Below are 16,260 nucleotides of genomic sequence, written 5' to 3' on the forward strand. Positions count from 1 at the left end.
TTTCAATGAACCTGGTGCAGCATCAGTATACCAAGCACGTCAAGATTGGCTTGCATTTTTTCTACGAGTGGGTGGCTCTTGGTTAGGCTTGAAAACGGTTCGGATATTTTCCGCTCTAGATTCGGAAAAACATATACGGATGGTCTTATCCGGATACAGATATGAATATTTTTGGATTGGATATGAACATTCCTTATCCGGATAATGATACGGAAACGAAATTGCTTTTTGAGCTGGATACGGATAAAAACACGGATAATATCCGGATAAGGATACGGATAATATCAGATTCACCTAGCCCATCGAAGAACAAGTCCATCAACATCGCCAATAGGGCAACAACCCACCAAGGTCCTAACTACTTACACTACATTATTATTTTTATACACATAATTTATTTCCCTTATATGTGATGTTATACTACATTATTATTTCTTGTTTGTCTTTCCTGAGTTCATCTTGCGGTGCTTCCATATTTCTTTTCATATAAGAAGAGTATTCGGTATGTTAGCTTACAACAAAACGGAAGCACTATTCGTATGAACAGGGCATTTCTGTTATTCCTTGCTTCTATTTCCAAATACTATATATTAATTTATAGTAGTAATCTCATTTTCATCACAACCATCAGAGTGGCGCAGCGGAAGCGTGGTGGGCCCATAACCCACAGGTCCCAGGATCGAAACCTGGCTCTGATATGAGGGCTCTCTGCCTTTCCTGTCTTTTAAAAAAATATTTTCTGCCCCTCTTTCAGTTCTTGTGTTCCGACGTACCGTGCCTTTTTTTTTTCCTTTCCGGTTTCCTGTAGCGCTGTGATTCCCGGCCGGGCTCTCCACCCTGCACCGTTTGGGGTTATGCACGCAACACAAACAAATCATCGTCTGGTAACAAAAGATCCTCTGGCATGTCAGCTAACCCGACACAACCATCGTCGTCGTCAGCTCCGCTAATGGCGATGCCTGTCGAGAGGCGACGCGGCCCGCGTGCTCTCACGCCTGGTGAAAAGGGCCAAGAACGATGCGGGTCATCTCCGCACACAGGGGGACATCGCCGCGCCCGAATCGCTTTTGCGCGAGCGGAAGGACGACGCATGAGGACCTGGGCGCGGTGCGTGTCCCTTGATTCGATCGTTCGAACATGACGTCTGGGGCGATCGCCGTGATTGGACCGCGCCTGATGTCGTCGCCCGCACCGCATTCCGGCGTCGCGGTGTCGACCTCGCGGGGGCTCCGGCGTCGCTCTCTTGTCGTTCAGTATCCTCCTCCTCCGCTACACCGTTGGGATTTCAGTTTGAGCTCAGTTGGCTCACCAGCTTGTGGCCAATTTCATTCAGCATTTTTTTTAGATGAATTTCAACCAGCGTTTGGTAGAGCTTCAATCTTTGTGACTAATTTTTTTCCACCTTGGAATTTGCGTCAGTTTAGCTTGGTGGTAGTTTCGGTACTACCAACACCTTTCATACATTTTCTTTCACTTCCATACCCGTCAGATTAGATTGTTTTTTAGAGAGGCTGTCAGATTAGACAGAGAAAGGAGCTGGTGTAGGAACTGGGCCGCCCCTAGAGCAGATCAGTAAATAGACGTTAGTTTTGGGTCCATAACTCTATCATGGGCCTAAAAAGACTAGTAGGAGGATCTGGCAAAGGATCTGAAAAAAAGGAAGCTGTTAAATAAATCTAAAAAAAGAAGCTGACAAATGATCTGGAAAAAGGGAAGCTGATATATAAATCTAAAAAAGAAGCTGGCAAATGATCTGAAAAAAGGGAAGCTGTTAAATAAATCTAAAAAAAGAAGCTGACAAATGATCTGAAAAAAGGGAAACTGATAAATAAATCTAAAAAAGAAGCTGGCAAAAGAATTGGAGGCTAGTTTGAATTATCAGTGTGGTAGCAATGCCTTGTGGCAAATGGCAACCAAAACCGCAGACTCCACTGCACATCAGCTTTTAAGATAGAAGGGGTAGGGAGTAGAATGCTCCTTGGCCTCACCTGGAGGCAACAGGATCAGAGACTAGCCAAGATTTACCTAGGCGCTCGGATCCTGACTGGTTAGTCCCGTCTCTACTTGAGGTCTAACTAATCTAGAAAATGCTTGGCCTAAGTGCCAGACCGGGCTTCAAACCCCGGCTGGCTTCGCACCAGCCTGGTGCCTTGCCACCCGAGCTATGCTCGGTTCACAAGAAGCTTTTAAGATACATTCACTGATCCACAAAAAAAATGGATTCGCTGATCCACAAAACCTGACTCCATGCGGGTGGCAGTTCAAGGAGACGTAGGTAATTTGTAGGGAGGTCGGGATGTATCTGCCATTAGATGTGGTGAAATTTTGAATGATTTTTTCAAAGAAAACATTCAATTAAATACCAAGAGCTAGAATGCTCTTGAAATGCAACTTTCCTAGGGCATCCACACCCGAAAATGTACCTGCAGATGATTCATTTACGTGTTCAGTTTTGTGCTTCAACTTCTCTGTCTACAATATACAAAAAGAACAGTCTAAAGTAGTGTGTACCTTTCTTGTCCAAGCAAATTCACTCAGGCAAACATAATTCTGAAACAAATTATCAAAATCTACAGAACACATCCTAAGAAAGTAAGAACACAAACAACAATCAGATAATTGTATTTCCCTGCTATTACCTTTCGTTATACTTACATAACGTATCTCCAGTTTTCTCTTTTTCTCTCTTTGCCTTTGTACTTTAGCTAAACCAAACAATGCACCAACCCATGTTACACACAACGAAGAAAGGCAAGAAGAAAAGCTCAAAAAAGAAAGAAAGAAAGACAAGAAGAGATGCACAAGCTGCACGGCGGCATTCATCGCGTGCTGCCTACAGCTCCACGGATTCGTACGTGGCGGAGTAGTCAGGCATGCGGTGCAGGCACCGGAGGACGCTCTCGGCGACTTGCTTGGTGGAGGTGTCACCCTTGTGGAAGGCGCTCACCAGCAAGCTCGGCAGCGCCCGATCGCTGGTCACCTCCCTGACACACCGCTCGCCGCCGTGTGCGAGGAACCTCTCAACCGCCCAGAAGCACCTCCGCGCCACCACCCCGCCGTCGCGGTGCTGCCGCAGCGCACGCAGCACGTGCCGCGCAGCGTCATGCTCCGCGAGCACGGCCACGCCACTCGTCACGTCGACCGCGTCGTCCAGGAGCGTGCAGAGCGCGCCGAGTGCGGCCTCCACCACGCGCCCGTTCTCGTTGCTCTCGAGGGCGCCCAAGAGGCCCTCGACCGCGCCGGCCTCGACCAGGCAGAACGTGGTGGCCGGGGAGCACACGCCACGGTGCACCGGGCAGACCCGGCTGTGCGCCGGCGGCTTCCGGTTGTCGTGCACCCGACTGGAGTGCGCCTCGCGCAGGCGCTGGAGGATGTTCTTCCTCTTCGAGCGTCGCTCCTCGGTCGGTGGCTGTGAGAGGTTGGGGGACAGGTTGCTGAGGTTCCCAAGGCCGACGGACGCAAGCCGCTGCATCTCGTCGCTGCCCGCCGACCGCACGAGGAGATCGGTGAGCACCGACGTGAAGTTGTGATCCATGGCTGCCAAGAGCACGTCCCGATCATGCAGCGTCGTCGTTAGCCGGACGAGCGTGCCCACGAGGCCCTCCATGTACGCCTTCGCATGGCGGCTTGCCCGCATCTCGCCACGCTGCATCTCCTCTATCTTGGCCAGCACGATCGGCACGGCGCCCCGGTTCAGCAACGCAAGGTTGAGAGCTATGTGCTGGTATGGCAGCCTTGCTAGGAGCATCGCCGCCACGGCGTGCAGCTCAGTGATCCGTCCAGGCTGACCGATGCTCTTGACAAGCTTCCCCGGCTGCCCTGGAGCCTTGCAGAGCTCCTCGGCAATGGTGTGCCCCATCTGCGGAGACAACGCGATGAGGAGCCTCGTCGCAGCAATGCCGAGCGCCTCCGTCAGCGAGTTCATGAGCTCGATCACAGTCTGGCTGCTGTTCTGCTCCTTCATGACTGAGACCAGTGTGGCGAGTGGCTTGGGGAGCGCGGTGAGCGTGAGCAGCACACGGACAATGCTCAGGTTGAGGGTGTCGGGCATGGAGCACTTGAGCATGTGCGCAAAGTTGTACACCGAGTACTTGGACGTGATGACGTGGCCTTCCTTGTTGACGACGATGGCCTCAGGGTCGAGGCCTGACTCGACGATGTTGGCGAGCACGGCAGCAGCCTCCATCTTGGAGCCCATGGGCTCGTCGTCAATCTTTCGGATGAAGAGCTCCTCGACCATGACCGGGATGGCACCCGCGTCCACAAGTGTCCTGCTGTTTGGGTGGTGGGAGGAGATCTGGACCAGGACATCGAGCGCTGCCTTGCGGATCGCCGTGTTGCCGCTGCGCACCATCTTGACGAGGATCTCCGACGCGCTCCCCGCAATGTTGATGATCATCTCCTGCTTCTGGACCAGCTCACCGAGGTAGTTCACCATCTCCATTTGCACATCTTCTGACCCTGTTTTGTGCGTTCATGTGAGCTAATGGTACTGTCATGGTGTGATTCCCAAGAATTTCACAGCAAAATAATAAATTGGTTCAATTCCTCACATAACTAATAAATTTCCATAAGAATCCTATGAAATTCGCGTTCCTTGTGGTGCCTAAGTACATATCGAGTTGAGAGTATCAAATTAAAAAAGAAAACGGAATCTGTCAACACTCACCAAACTAAGAGGTCTTACTTTTGCAACATCCAAAAAGAAACTGTACAATTTTGTTGTTACATTTGTTCTAACATCCAAAGAAAGAACTCCCACTGTACCCAAATAGTATGTTTTCAGAAATAGGATGGATATTTAACTATATTTATGTACTGAAAATGTGTAAACTATTCATTTATGGTTTTGAAAGGTAGAGAATGGCATTTTGCACTCAACATTTCACAAACCTGTAGTATATGTAAGCTTAACAGTTAACACAAAGAAGAAAGTTAAAGTTTTCTCTAGACAGGCCAAGTCTTACCTTCAACTAGGTGCCTCTGCAGAGGATCCAGGTAGCCACTTTCTGCCATGTACTTCATATTCTTTGGGCATTTCTCCAGGTTCTTGAGGACCTCTCCAGCCTTCTCAGCAGCAACAGGATCATCAGAGCCATTGAACTTCATCGTGGTGAGAATCAGTATGCTTCCAGAAGTTGATCCAATGTTCTCCAACAGTAACTCTGATTTCGAAAGCTCTACCAAGAAGGATATAGCTGCATGCCTTTCATCAGGATTATTGCTAGAAAGTAACTTTATTGTCCTTGAAATGGCTCTGGTTTTTGCTATGATTTCCTGTATGTCAGGAAAAGAAATCTTGAGCTACATGCAAGATAATTACGAGTTGAAGCTGCTCTTCAGCATCAGTTTCAATAAAACAAATTTCACATAGCAATTAACAAAGCTGGGGGACAAAGATTGAACACAACAAAGGCTGAAATATTGTAGACTCGCTTACCATTCCTGCATCATCCTCAACCAACAGGCAGAGGAGGTCCAGGGAGTCGCAGCGTATCAGCGCATCCTTGTGGTCCAGAAGTCGTGCTAGGAACTTGGTGATGCCAATCTTGTGCATCTGATCCCTGTTCTTTCTCCTCAGCCTGGCCAGCACCGTCAGCTCATGTATGGCCTCAAGCACCAATGCCTCTGTGGTTGCCATAGAGAGTGCAGTACGTGCGATTCTGACACGTATTGCTTCATTCCTCGTAATCCATTCTGCAATTGTGCTCTTCAGTGGAGCATTGCTCCTCAGTGTCTTGCTTTGCATTGCCATCTTTGTAACAGGACATATCACAAGTTCAGATCCATCTGTAAACTTTTCAAAGTATTCCTCAATGGCTCTCCTGTCATAAGTCACACCACTCTCCGTCGTCACTGGATCAACCATGACCTTGTTTGTCAGTGGACAAAAGAAAGAATCGTACAACGGCTCGACATATTCTGCGACTTCAGGGAGCGAATTGAACGACTGACCGCCGGACTCATGCGACTCCTGGTACATTCCCTGCAGGAAGTCCACCAGCCTCGGCATGTCGCTGTTGTGCAGTGTTCTTCTCCTAGGCTTATCATTTGCCACAACCATGGATATCTCTGGCTCCGAGTAGCCATCACAGGAATGCTGGTCATACAAATCTTGCCGGTTCCTGACAACCTGAAGGTGTCCACTGGCTGCTGGTTCTGCAAACCTCCTGCTCACAAATGCCGATGTCGGTAACCTGCTGAGCTCATTGCTTATATTCTTTATAACATTGTCCAAGTCCTCAGTTATGCTCAGGAGGTCGTTGTCCTTGAGCTGCTGTGCGGCCACACTGCATCTCACGACAAGGTCCTTGGCGAGGTCAACGTTTGCAGCTAGATATTCCATTGCATGTATCGTGTTGGTGGGGGAATACTGCGCCTTTTGCAGCTCCATTGTGGCAGGGGGTGCATGGTGGATCTGGCTGCCCACATCCATGAAGTTCTCCTGCTCAACATCGATGGCTGCCGCCGACGACATGAGTTCGGAGACCGCTGCTAATACAGACTCAGCGAGGGACGCCTTCCTGGCTTGCGCTTGGCTTCTCTGAACAATGGGAGAAGTACATGTTAGGCACCCAAGCAGACGCATCCAAGCAAAGATGATTTTTTTGTGACAGAAAAGGATAGTTCAGACTAGGAAGTCGTAAAGAAGCAACCTACCAACTTTGTTCTGAACAATACAATTCTGCAATCTTAAGCTGACAGGGATTGGTTCTAAACAATTGGATAATAGTATGATACAGGACTATCCACTTTCCCCCAAATTCCCAACTGTTACAGATTGGAGTCTTCCAACAACCAGCATATTATTCACTGCAGAAACTACACAGACCAGTCGGAGATATGTTAGCTGGTACTGGTGCGGGGAGATGAGGGATAAACCAAAATTTTCATGGTCCTCGAAGGAACATCGAGAACACCTAACAAAAATTGGGGGAAAAGACCACAGAAACAGCTCTGTATACTTCGATTGCAATTTGACAGCAGCAGCAGCTTCGTCTCCTCCCCTTGCATCTTGCCAAACCCACAAAGACAGTCCTATTTTTTGTTGATTTTAACCAGAGCTATTCACCTCCACGTCTAAGCTCCCATGATTCTTTCCCGTAAGGTAGATAAAAACTAATATTTGGGAATCACAGCATCATAGCTCAACTTAAACTCATCGCAGTTTTGCCAAACTACAGAAACCACGACGAATTGCATCAAGTAAGCAAACAGCCTGTCCCCAACGAGAAGGCAGCTCAGCGAAACATACCTGCATCCAAGACCTCCCCCTCCAAGAAACTGAGCTTCTTGCCTTCTCCTCCTCTGCCGACCTCCTCCCCCTGAGCTGAGGAGAGGGAGCTAGTATTGGGGGAGCATTCTCCGCTCCTCCTGCTCTTCCAGCTCCCACCCAGGCATGGCCTCCTCGTCGTTCAAGAACAACACGCAACAGGCGAGAGAATGGATGGAGACCGGAGAGAGGGATGGGGGGAGACCGACAGCGCAGAGACCCAGTCGAAGCAAGGTCACCACCCTGTTTAGAGATCGGCGAAGGAGCCTTCTTTCAATACAGCTCATGCACTTGTTTATCAGCAGCACTACCACCTGAAAAGAATACGAAGATCGAAAGAGTCTTTTTACACTTGAAAAGCTAGCTAAAGCTAATACGAGAAACGCTCTACTTCAAAACTGGATGGATTTGTCCTTCCCAAATATGAAACTATTCAACACCTACATTGAACACACACCATGTCCCGTGTCAAACCGTGTCAGCCCATGCGAAGCCAAGCCAAGGACTTGGCGTTTCCTAATTCCACGGCAAGTTGAGCAGTGACAGCACTGTGTAAGCTGTTTTCAATGGCTCTTGATGGCCCGCCCAGCATTTGAGCTCTGCGAACTGAAGTACCCAAACAATTATTTAATGAAATCGTTATAAACAATCAATGGCAGGTGGGCCTAGATGAATGACATTACACGACTAGAGTGGAGTAGGGTTTTTTTTAAGGTATTACGTCCTGAAAGGGCATTCATTCATAAGTATGAAATATTACAAGGTTTAGCCTATGAAGATCAAGTATATAATTTGGATAATGTTTACAGTAAGACGTCTGATCCATCGGACGCTCAACTTGATCCACTTCAATTGGTAACTCAGCCCATTAAGCACTCACGACCCACATGTTCCAAGTGTCGATCCCTCGCATCCTTCACTGTACAGCGCATTGAGCAGTCGCAGTCATCGATGTGCTCTTTCTCTCTCACTGGCAAAAAATCCCTCTCTCCCTCCTCATCCACCCGCGGCGTTGGAGCTCTGGCGAGTCCCCGGCGGCTGAATCAGGAGCCATGCTCCTCTCCCTACCCATGCCCACCCAACTATCTCGCTCCCTCCCTCTCTCTCGACCACCTCCATGGCGAGGGGCGGCGAGCTCGAGGCCATGGGACTGAGCCACGTCTCCTCGTGCAGTGGCCGCCAGCAACGACCCATGCCTGAACTGCATAGTCATCTCGCACGGGAACAGCTAGCGAGTTCTACTACCTTTAGCCTCGAGCCGGACCACACCGTTCTCATGGCCTCTCGTGCACCACCCCCCATATGCATGTTGCAAACATTTTTTTTAACTTATCACAATAATCTTTTGATTTGTTGCATTTGCATTTTGCCGGTGGGGGCTGTGGTTCATGGTCACTCTCTTTATGCTGCCCCCTCTTGCTTGTATTGCAAGTTCAAGCACCCCCTTCATATCTATTTCAGATGTTTTAGCTTCTTTTCATGAATGTTGCAAGTACTGTTTTCCAATGTTGTAACTAATGTTTTGAAATGTTGCATTTTTCTGAAATTGTTTATTTGAGATTTCTAAACTATACGTTAGACCAGTGTTATTTTCATTTTTCATTGGGTATTTTAAAATGTTGTAGTAATGTTTTTTATTTGCTGCAATTTCCGTTTGGGTCTGGCACTTGTTGCATTCACTAAGCTATTGGATTTGTTGCAAGGGTTATTTGTTTTTGTTGCATTACTTTATTCTAGTTGTTGTGATATGTAATTTTAGATGTTGCAAATGTTAGTTTTAATTTGTTACACTAAAAGATCGACTTTTTGAATGTTTTTTTCGCTTAAGTGTTGCATTCTACTTCTGGAAATGTTGCTTTTGTTCGTTCTGAATGTTGCAGTGAGATCTTTTAGATTTTAATTGCCCCATCATGATGTTTGTTTGTGATTTATGCAATTTTTGTTGAGCACATCCTTGCATATCGATCAAATTTGTCTATTTTTGGCCGAGGGGAACCTTCAATTTACTGTTGAGATGCTCTATGAATCGAGCTTGTCATTCAGCGCATGAGAAGTGAGCAGAAACTTGAGGGGAATCTGAGTCGCGCAACACGGGTCCGCGTGATGTTACGGGCAAAAAAGTGCCTTATTGCGGTGAGATTTTTCTTTTGCAATAAATCCAACGGTAGCAAGTCGTCGGTCAGCTTGAATCAAACAACAACAGGGTGTGTGACGCTAGCACCCAAATCAGACGTCTGAGTGCTAGCAACGCCCACATAATTTTTCTTTCAGGGGGCAACCATTGTAATGGTTGTAGTTAGAACAATTAAAACTAGGGTTGTCAAAGTCTATTGAAAAGGCATTTCTAGCTAAAGCATCCGCAATACAATTATCTTCTCTTGGAATTTGATAAGAGTTCAAATTGGTCATTCTCGTCTTTTCCCCAATGTCCTTAATCATGAGCAATATTCTCCAATCTAGGATGACCTCTTGGAGATTTTTCAAACATGAAATAAGGCACAAGTTGTCTTAGAGAAAATCACATTTTTGAACCTGCAGATTATCTATAACAAAGAAGTCGAGAAACAAACTCAAAGCTTCTGCATGTAAGGGAGATTCAGCTTGTGATGTTCTTGCTTGAATTTGTAAGATCCATCTAACTTGATCTCCTGAGTAAGTTATTTGAATTCCAAGACCAACCTCCCTTCCTGCATTAAAAGAAGCATCCAATCTGCGACAACAAATTGATCTGGGAAAAGATTACAGATCAAGATGATTAAACTTTGAAGATTCATGGATGGAGTCTCCAGATATTTGCTCAATATCATAGGCATCATATTGAGCCTTTTGAACAGCCTTTTCCTGAAAAATTATAGAGTTAATAGAATAATCTTTCTTTGAAATCTTGAGCATTCCTCATCTTCTAAATAAACCAGAGAATGTAATAGATGAGATCTTTATAATTTGGATTTTGTAGGCAACTAAAAATGAAGTGCAGAATTTGAACAAGAGCCAAAAAGGTTATCTGATTTGATAGCAAAAGGAGGAGCAAACCAAACATCTCTTGCAAAAGAGCAATGGAAGAAGATGTGCTCTTGTTTTCAACAGAATGACATCGAGAACAATTAGGAAAAAAACATTATTAATTCTTCTATGCACATTCTACACATTAGCAATGTTTTTAGCCATGACCCTCTAAACAGACATCTGAACTCTTGGTAGGATTTTTTTTAATTCTTCCAAATAAAATCAATAATAATATTTGTTTGGTTCGACCTATTTAGTTTTATTACTGTTTTTTTAATGTTCTCTTGATGAAGAAGCTTGTAAACACTTTGCGTTGTCCAGATACCTTTCTTATTTGGCTTCCAAATTAAAATATATTGACCTCCAACTTAAGAGAGAGGAATCTGCATAAGCTGATTAACAAATTCAACATCAAAAATAGAAGAAATCAAAGGCTCTGAAAGGACAATGATATTGCCTAGAGAGGGGGTGAATAGGCGTTTTTACAAAAATTCAACCCTTTCTACCGTTGGCCTAAACTTGCAGCGGAATATAAACTAACGAGTTTTTTACAAGAGAAAAACCTAAATATGCTAGGCTCAACTAGTGCACAATCACCCTAAAAAAGTGTGGAAATTACAATCCTAAGGTGACAAAAATTACTCAATTCTAGCAAGAGATATGCAATAAAACTTAAATTGAAAAAGGCTGAAAACACTGTTTATATGCCTGAAATTACTGTTCATCGGAGACTCCGGTGTAGTCCGGATACTCCGGTGTGTACAGATCCGGAAACTCCGGTAAAGGCCGGATTCTCCGGGTTCTGTACAGAACTGAGCCCGAAACTGAATGAAATAAATGAGTAGAGAGTTCTAGCTCAAACCAAATGATGTCGTGTGTTCCCGAAGATGATTCCAAGTAGATTCACAAAGAACCTATACTCAAATACACACAAACAAGTAGATCGAGCAATATGCATAAAGATTTGAGTAAGAACATAAAAGTAAGGAAACAAGAGAGGAGACGCAAAGAATTGTTTCCCGAAGTTCGGATTCACCACCGTGAATCCTACGTCTCCGTTGAGGAAGCTCCAACGAGCCGGGTCTCTTTCAACCGCTTTCCTCTCCAAGCTCGGTCACACTTGAGCTCGGTTTCTACTAACTTGAGCTCTTTCCTTCCGGAGGTGAGATCGACCTTCACAAACTTTCCGCGGCTCACCACAAGCACGGGAGCTCACCGGCGACACCTAGCCGGCTAGGAGGCTTCACCTCCAAGAGTAACAAACGCAATCGAACTTCTTGCCGAGAACTCGAGTGCTCAAGAATGGATTTAGCTCACTTGCACTCAATCTTCCAATCTCTCAACCCAACTCATTTTCTTCTCAAATCACATACTAGAATGGAGTGGGAGGGAGTTCTTTTGGCTCTAGAGGATGTTCTTTTCGTGCCCTTGCAGCAGCCTCAAAGGATGGGGTGAGTGGGGTATAAATAGCCCACTCCAAACAACTAGCCGTTACTATTTTTGACAGAACTGACCGGAGTATCCGGTGAACACCGGAGTATCCGACCCTAAATCCAAATACGGCGTCAGAACGGTCACAGAATGTGTCAGAACTAGCTGTTACGCTCTTTTCTGGACTTTTACCGGAGTATCCGGCCTACACCCGAGTCTCCGGCCGGCACTTAACCCAGAAAACAGCCCCGGAGACTTCCCGGAGTCTCCGGCCACTCCAGGTACCGGAGTATCCGGACTTCACCGGAGTCTCCGGCCTTTCCAGGTACCGGAGTATCCGACCTACACCGGAGTCTCCGGCCACAGCACAGCTGACCTCCGAAAAACGGCGATAACTTTTGATTCCGGAGTCCGATTTCGATGATTTTGGACTCTATGAAAAGCTTATTCAGAGGGCTACACATCCCAACTGAATTCATGACCTAAAACACATAGGATAAAATTAGGAACACTCCAAAACCCATTTTGGACACTTCCGCACTTTCCGCTCCGGACTCTTAACAACAAACTCTCACTTTGGGTTTGGTTGGGAACTCTTGAGCACTGAGACACGACAATTAGCTCACGTTGCATCCATCTTAATAGTGCGGCATACCTATACTCAAATTCAAAGATAAAACTCGTTTGAACCACTTTGAGCATTTGAAAACTTTCAAGTACCGCTTCTTTTTTCTTTCAAACCTTGAGGGTTGCCAACTTCCATATATTCTTCACTTCATCTCTTCTTGATTCTTCATATGATTGATGTGAATCATCCATAGCTTCCCATGGCCTCGCACGGTCCATTGGCGCAAAGCTTCACTCGCTCTTCACCATTGCCTTGGTCCTTCGGCGCCAAGCCATTTGCTTGCCCTTCACCACCGGATGGTCCATCGCAGCCGAGTCTTGTTTGCCCTTCACCGTCTTGCCATAGAAAACCACTTTGTATTCGACATCTTCAAGGAATTCATTTTATCAAATATGGAGTCCACTTTTGTTCTTCACTCTTGGCATATATGATTTCAATTCAACTTATGCCTTCTTATAGATCCTAACCCCAACTCACTCTTAAGCACAAAGCACATGGGTTAGTCCATAAAACTCTATTAACAAATCATACCTTTAGTTACTTGATCTTCACAAGCAACTTAGCCTTCAAGATTATTGCTAATCTTATTGAGCTTCTTCTTCTTCTTATGAGCATCACTAAAGTCTTAATGACTTTTGATACAATTATTTGAACTCATGATATTTCTCAAAGAATCCATGCTTCATCATTTATGCATCTCCTATGGAATAACCTAATAGCAATTCTCAATATGATTATTAGTCCATAGGCATTGTCATCACTCAAGCTTCTTCTTCTTCTTTTTATGAGCATCACCAAGAGCTCATTTATCTAGATGCATATTTTCAATCTTCCCATTCACCTAGAGTTCACGCATGTCTTTTCTCCATGCATCACCTATTGAACAACCTACTAATAATCTCAACAACATTGTTAGTCCATAGGTATCGTCATTAATTACCAAAACCACACATAGGGGCTAGATGCACTTTCAATCTCCCCCATTTTGGTAATTGATGACAATCTCACTAGATGATTATATTTGACGAAATTTAAAGTTCTAAGTATACATATAGTCCGAAGATGAATGTATACAAAGAACAAGTTTTGGAAATACCAAATATCACAAAGATATTTGAGATTGCCAAAACTAGTTTTACTAGCATCAAACACCACAAATGTTTTGATGTTAGTAAAAAACCAACATATGTATATAGTAAACTCCCCCACAATCTATGCATGCGTGAATGAATTTTGAATATCATTGCATATATTGTCTATCTCAAATTTTGGACGGAGTTTACTTTATACATATCAAGCAAGCATGACAAAGTATGTATGAAGATGAATATGCTCATGCAAAGCAAACCTTTCAAAGGTAATCATTCAAATTCTCCCCTAATTGACATCTTCCCCATATAAGCAAATTATCCTCCATAAGCAAAGTCCTCTTACAAAATATAACATCTAGTCCAAATTCTCCCCCAATTAACATCAATGCTAAAATAGAATCATCGAAACAAATTCTCCCCTAATTTACATCAAATTGGTAAGAATTAAGTAGGACTTGCTAAAACAGAGATCTTTCTCCAAAACACCATTAGCCCTATCCCACAAGAGGGAATCATTGAAAGCTAGTGCAAGATCATGTATAGTGTAAACTCCTCATGATATGTGTATTTTTCATAGTTTGAGTTAAACCAAATACACTTATCCAATTACGAGCTATGTGAGGAGAACAAGCTATACAATAGGTCAAAGGGGTTTAAAGAGATGCCAAAAGAGATTTCAATAGGGAAATACCAATTAAAACTTCAAAATATATCAATTAGATACCTACAAGAGATACCAAAAAAATGCCAATTAAAATTCCAAAGGATATCAATTGAATACCTATAAGAGATATCAATTGAAAGTTCAAAGCATACCAATTGAAACAATTGAAAGAGATACCAATTCCACTTGAAACTAATTCAATTAAAGGCAAAACAAGCACGAGTCCGAAATAAATATCCAAAGCACAAGTGCAATGGATTATGCTCTAAGTTGAACACAGCAAAATTATTGACAATATAACGAATTTCTCGTTTATCACAAAGTGTCAACATCTCATAAGCATATATGTCCAAAAGAGCAATTTAAAGCGAACTACAAACCTCAAGCAAAAGATTTTGCAATTTTCATCAATATTGCATATAGAAGCAACTCAAGCATTTGATATGAAATCTTTTTCATATTTGGGATTGGATGAATCATAAACATGATTATAGAGTTCCCACAAAAATATGCTACTTCAAATTGCTCATATTTGCAATAAAGAGATTTTAAGCACTTGCAAGAAAAACACATTTTGCAAGATATTTTCATGATATGATGCAATCTACACAAGATTGAATCTTTGAAATAAAATGCACAAATCAAGAACAATTACTTGGAATGATATTGAATTGCTCACTTTGATATGGTCCTTCTCTTGATTCCAATTGAAATTGAAGGAGATGATCTTCTTTGTAGATACCAATTGAAAGATAAAGACCTTCTTCATGAAAAATCCAATTGAAAGGACAAAATCATCTTCATGAATTGCAATTGAAATGAGCTTCTACTTGAAAGGACCTTCATTATGATTAATTCAAGCATCCAATGCATCTTCATTGTACCTAAAACTCATTCAAGTACAATTTGGTCCCCAAACTCATTGGGTCCGAAGAGGTTAGCAAAAACACCATATAGAGCAAACTCTCTCATAAACTTATGCATATTGATATGACATGGAAATGATAACAATTGAAGTTCATACTAATTGAAAGGAACCAATTGAAAATATATACCACATGAAGATATATACTAATTGAAGTCAAATGAAAGCTTTATGCACATTTTAGACAATAAAAGCATTTGAGAGAGGCTTCTCTAAATGTAGGATAAAAAAAGCAAACATGCTATAGATATTAACATTTAAGTCAAACAAGCATGCTCGTCACTTTCAAGATCCAATGAAGATATAATTTGGATAAAAATAGCATATGAGACTTGAAGATACCAAATGAAAGACAAATATCAAAAAATTATCCAAATTACATCTAAGATAAAAAGATCAACAAATTATCATTCACAAGGTTCAACAAATGAACTAGGCAAGATTTGAGCACATGGAGATAAGGATAAGTTTCAAACATGCTCAAAAATTTATCTCAAGCAAGTATATTGAAAATAATTCAAGCATTGAGATAACAAGCTTCTATGAACTCTAAGAGGAAAGTTTCCTTGAAGAAACCAATATTCCTAAGATAGGAGTTAAAAGAAATCTTTCACATAGAAGGAAGTCACATGGAAACAAGAATTGAAACAAAGATGATCAACAAGGATTACCACTTGTATTATTACCAATTGTAAGAAGACAATGGTATATGGAGATATCACAAGTCGGTAATTGCAACAATGCATGGATCAACTTTCTTTCAAGAAGCATGAAGGAAGGATTTTATAAATTAAACACATGCTTCAAACACATTCCTCACAAAGTCAACTATTACAAGAAAACACAAATAAAAATAATAGTTGATACAGTTCTGTTGAACTGATCCGGAGTATCCGGTGAACACCGGAGACTCCAGGTGGCACTCAGTCGCCACACAGAAAAGACTCGGAATCTTTACCGGACTCTCCGAGTTCTCCAGATACCGGAGTATCCGGTGAACACCGGAGACTCCGGTCCTTTTTTATGAAAAGAATAAATATTAACCGAGGCTCTCTGGCGGAGTCTCCCTCGGAGACTCCGGCAAAAATATTTTCTCCTACCGGAGTATCCGGTGAACACCGGAGACTCCGGTCTTTTTCAACAAAAATAAATGCTTAACCGAGACTCTCTGCCGGAGTCTACCTCGGAGACTCCGGACTAAAAACACCAAATACCGGAGTATCCGGTGAGCATCGGAGACTC

At 43.5% G+C, this 16,260-nt stretch overlaps 1 protein-coding gene and 1 non-coding gene across 2 annotated transcripts; one reads left to right on the forward strand and one right to left on the reverse strand.

Annotated features, from left to right (window-relative positions):
• The first annotated feature begins 626 nt into the window (after positions 1-626).
• Positions 627-698, forward strand: TRNAM-CAU (transfer RNA methionine (anticodon CAU)). The gene has a single exon. It is a non-coding gene; the product is annotated as a tRNA-Met (tRNA).
• A 1,895-nt stretch (positions 699-2,593) lies between these two features.
• On the reverse strand, positions 2,594-7,659 carry LOC133926667 (putative U-box domain-containing protein 42). The gene is made up of 4 exons (XM_062372690.1): positions 7,256-7,659; positions 5,441-6,544; positions 4,968-5,277; positions 2,594-4,461 (listed from the first exon to the last, which is right to left on the reverse strand). The coding sequence occupies exons 1-4, from the start codon at positions 7,259-7,261 to the stop codon at positions 2,834-2,836; spliced, it is 3,048 nt and encodes a 1,015-aa protein (XP_062228674.1). The 5' UTR covers positions 7,262-7,659; the 3' UTR covers positions 2,594-2,833.
• Positions 7,660-16,260: the final 8,601 nt, after the last annotated feature.

Source organism: Phragmites australis, chromosome 8 (assembly GCF_958298935.1).
Source record: "Phragmites australis chromosome 8, lpPhrAust1.1, whole genome shotgun sequence".
In the NCBI taxonomy this organism is placed as follows: Eukaryota; Viridiplantae; Streptophyta; class Magnoliopsida; order Poales; family Poaceae; genus Phragmites; species Phragmites australis.

Bases quoted from the DNA above. Each gene is read 5' to 3' on its own strand.
- LOC133926667 (XM_062372690.1), bottom strand. The intron at 5,278-5,440 runs GTAAGCGAGTCT...CCTGACATACAG, and splicing joins TTGAGGATGATGCAGGAATG to GAAATCATAGCAAAAACCAG. The intron at 4,462-4,967 runs GTAAGACTTGGC...CGCACAAAACAG, and splicing joins GCAGAGGCACCTAGTTGAAG to GGTCAGAAGATGTGCAAATG.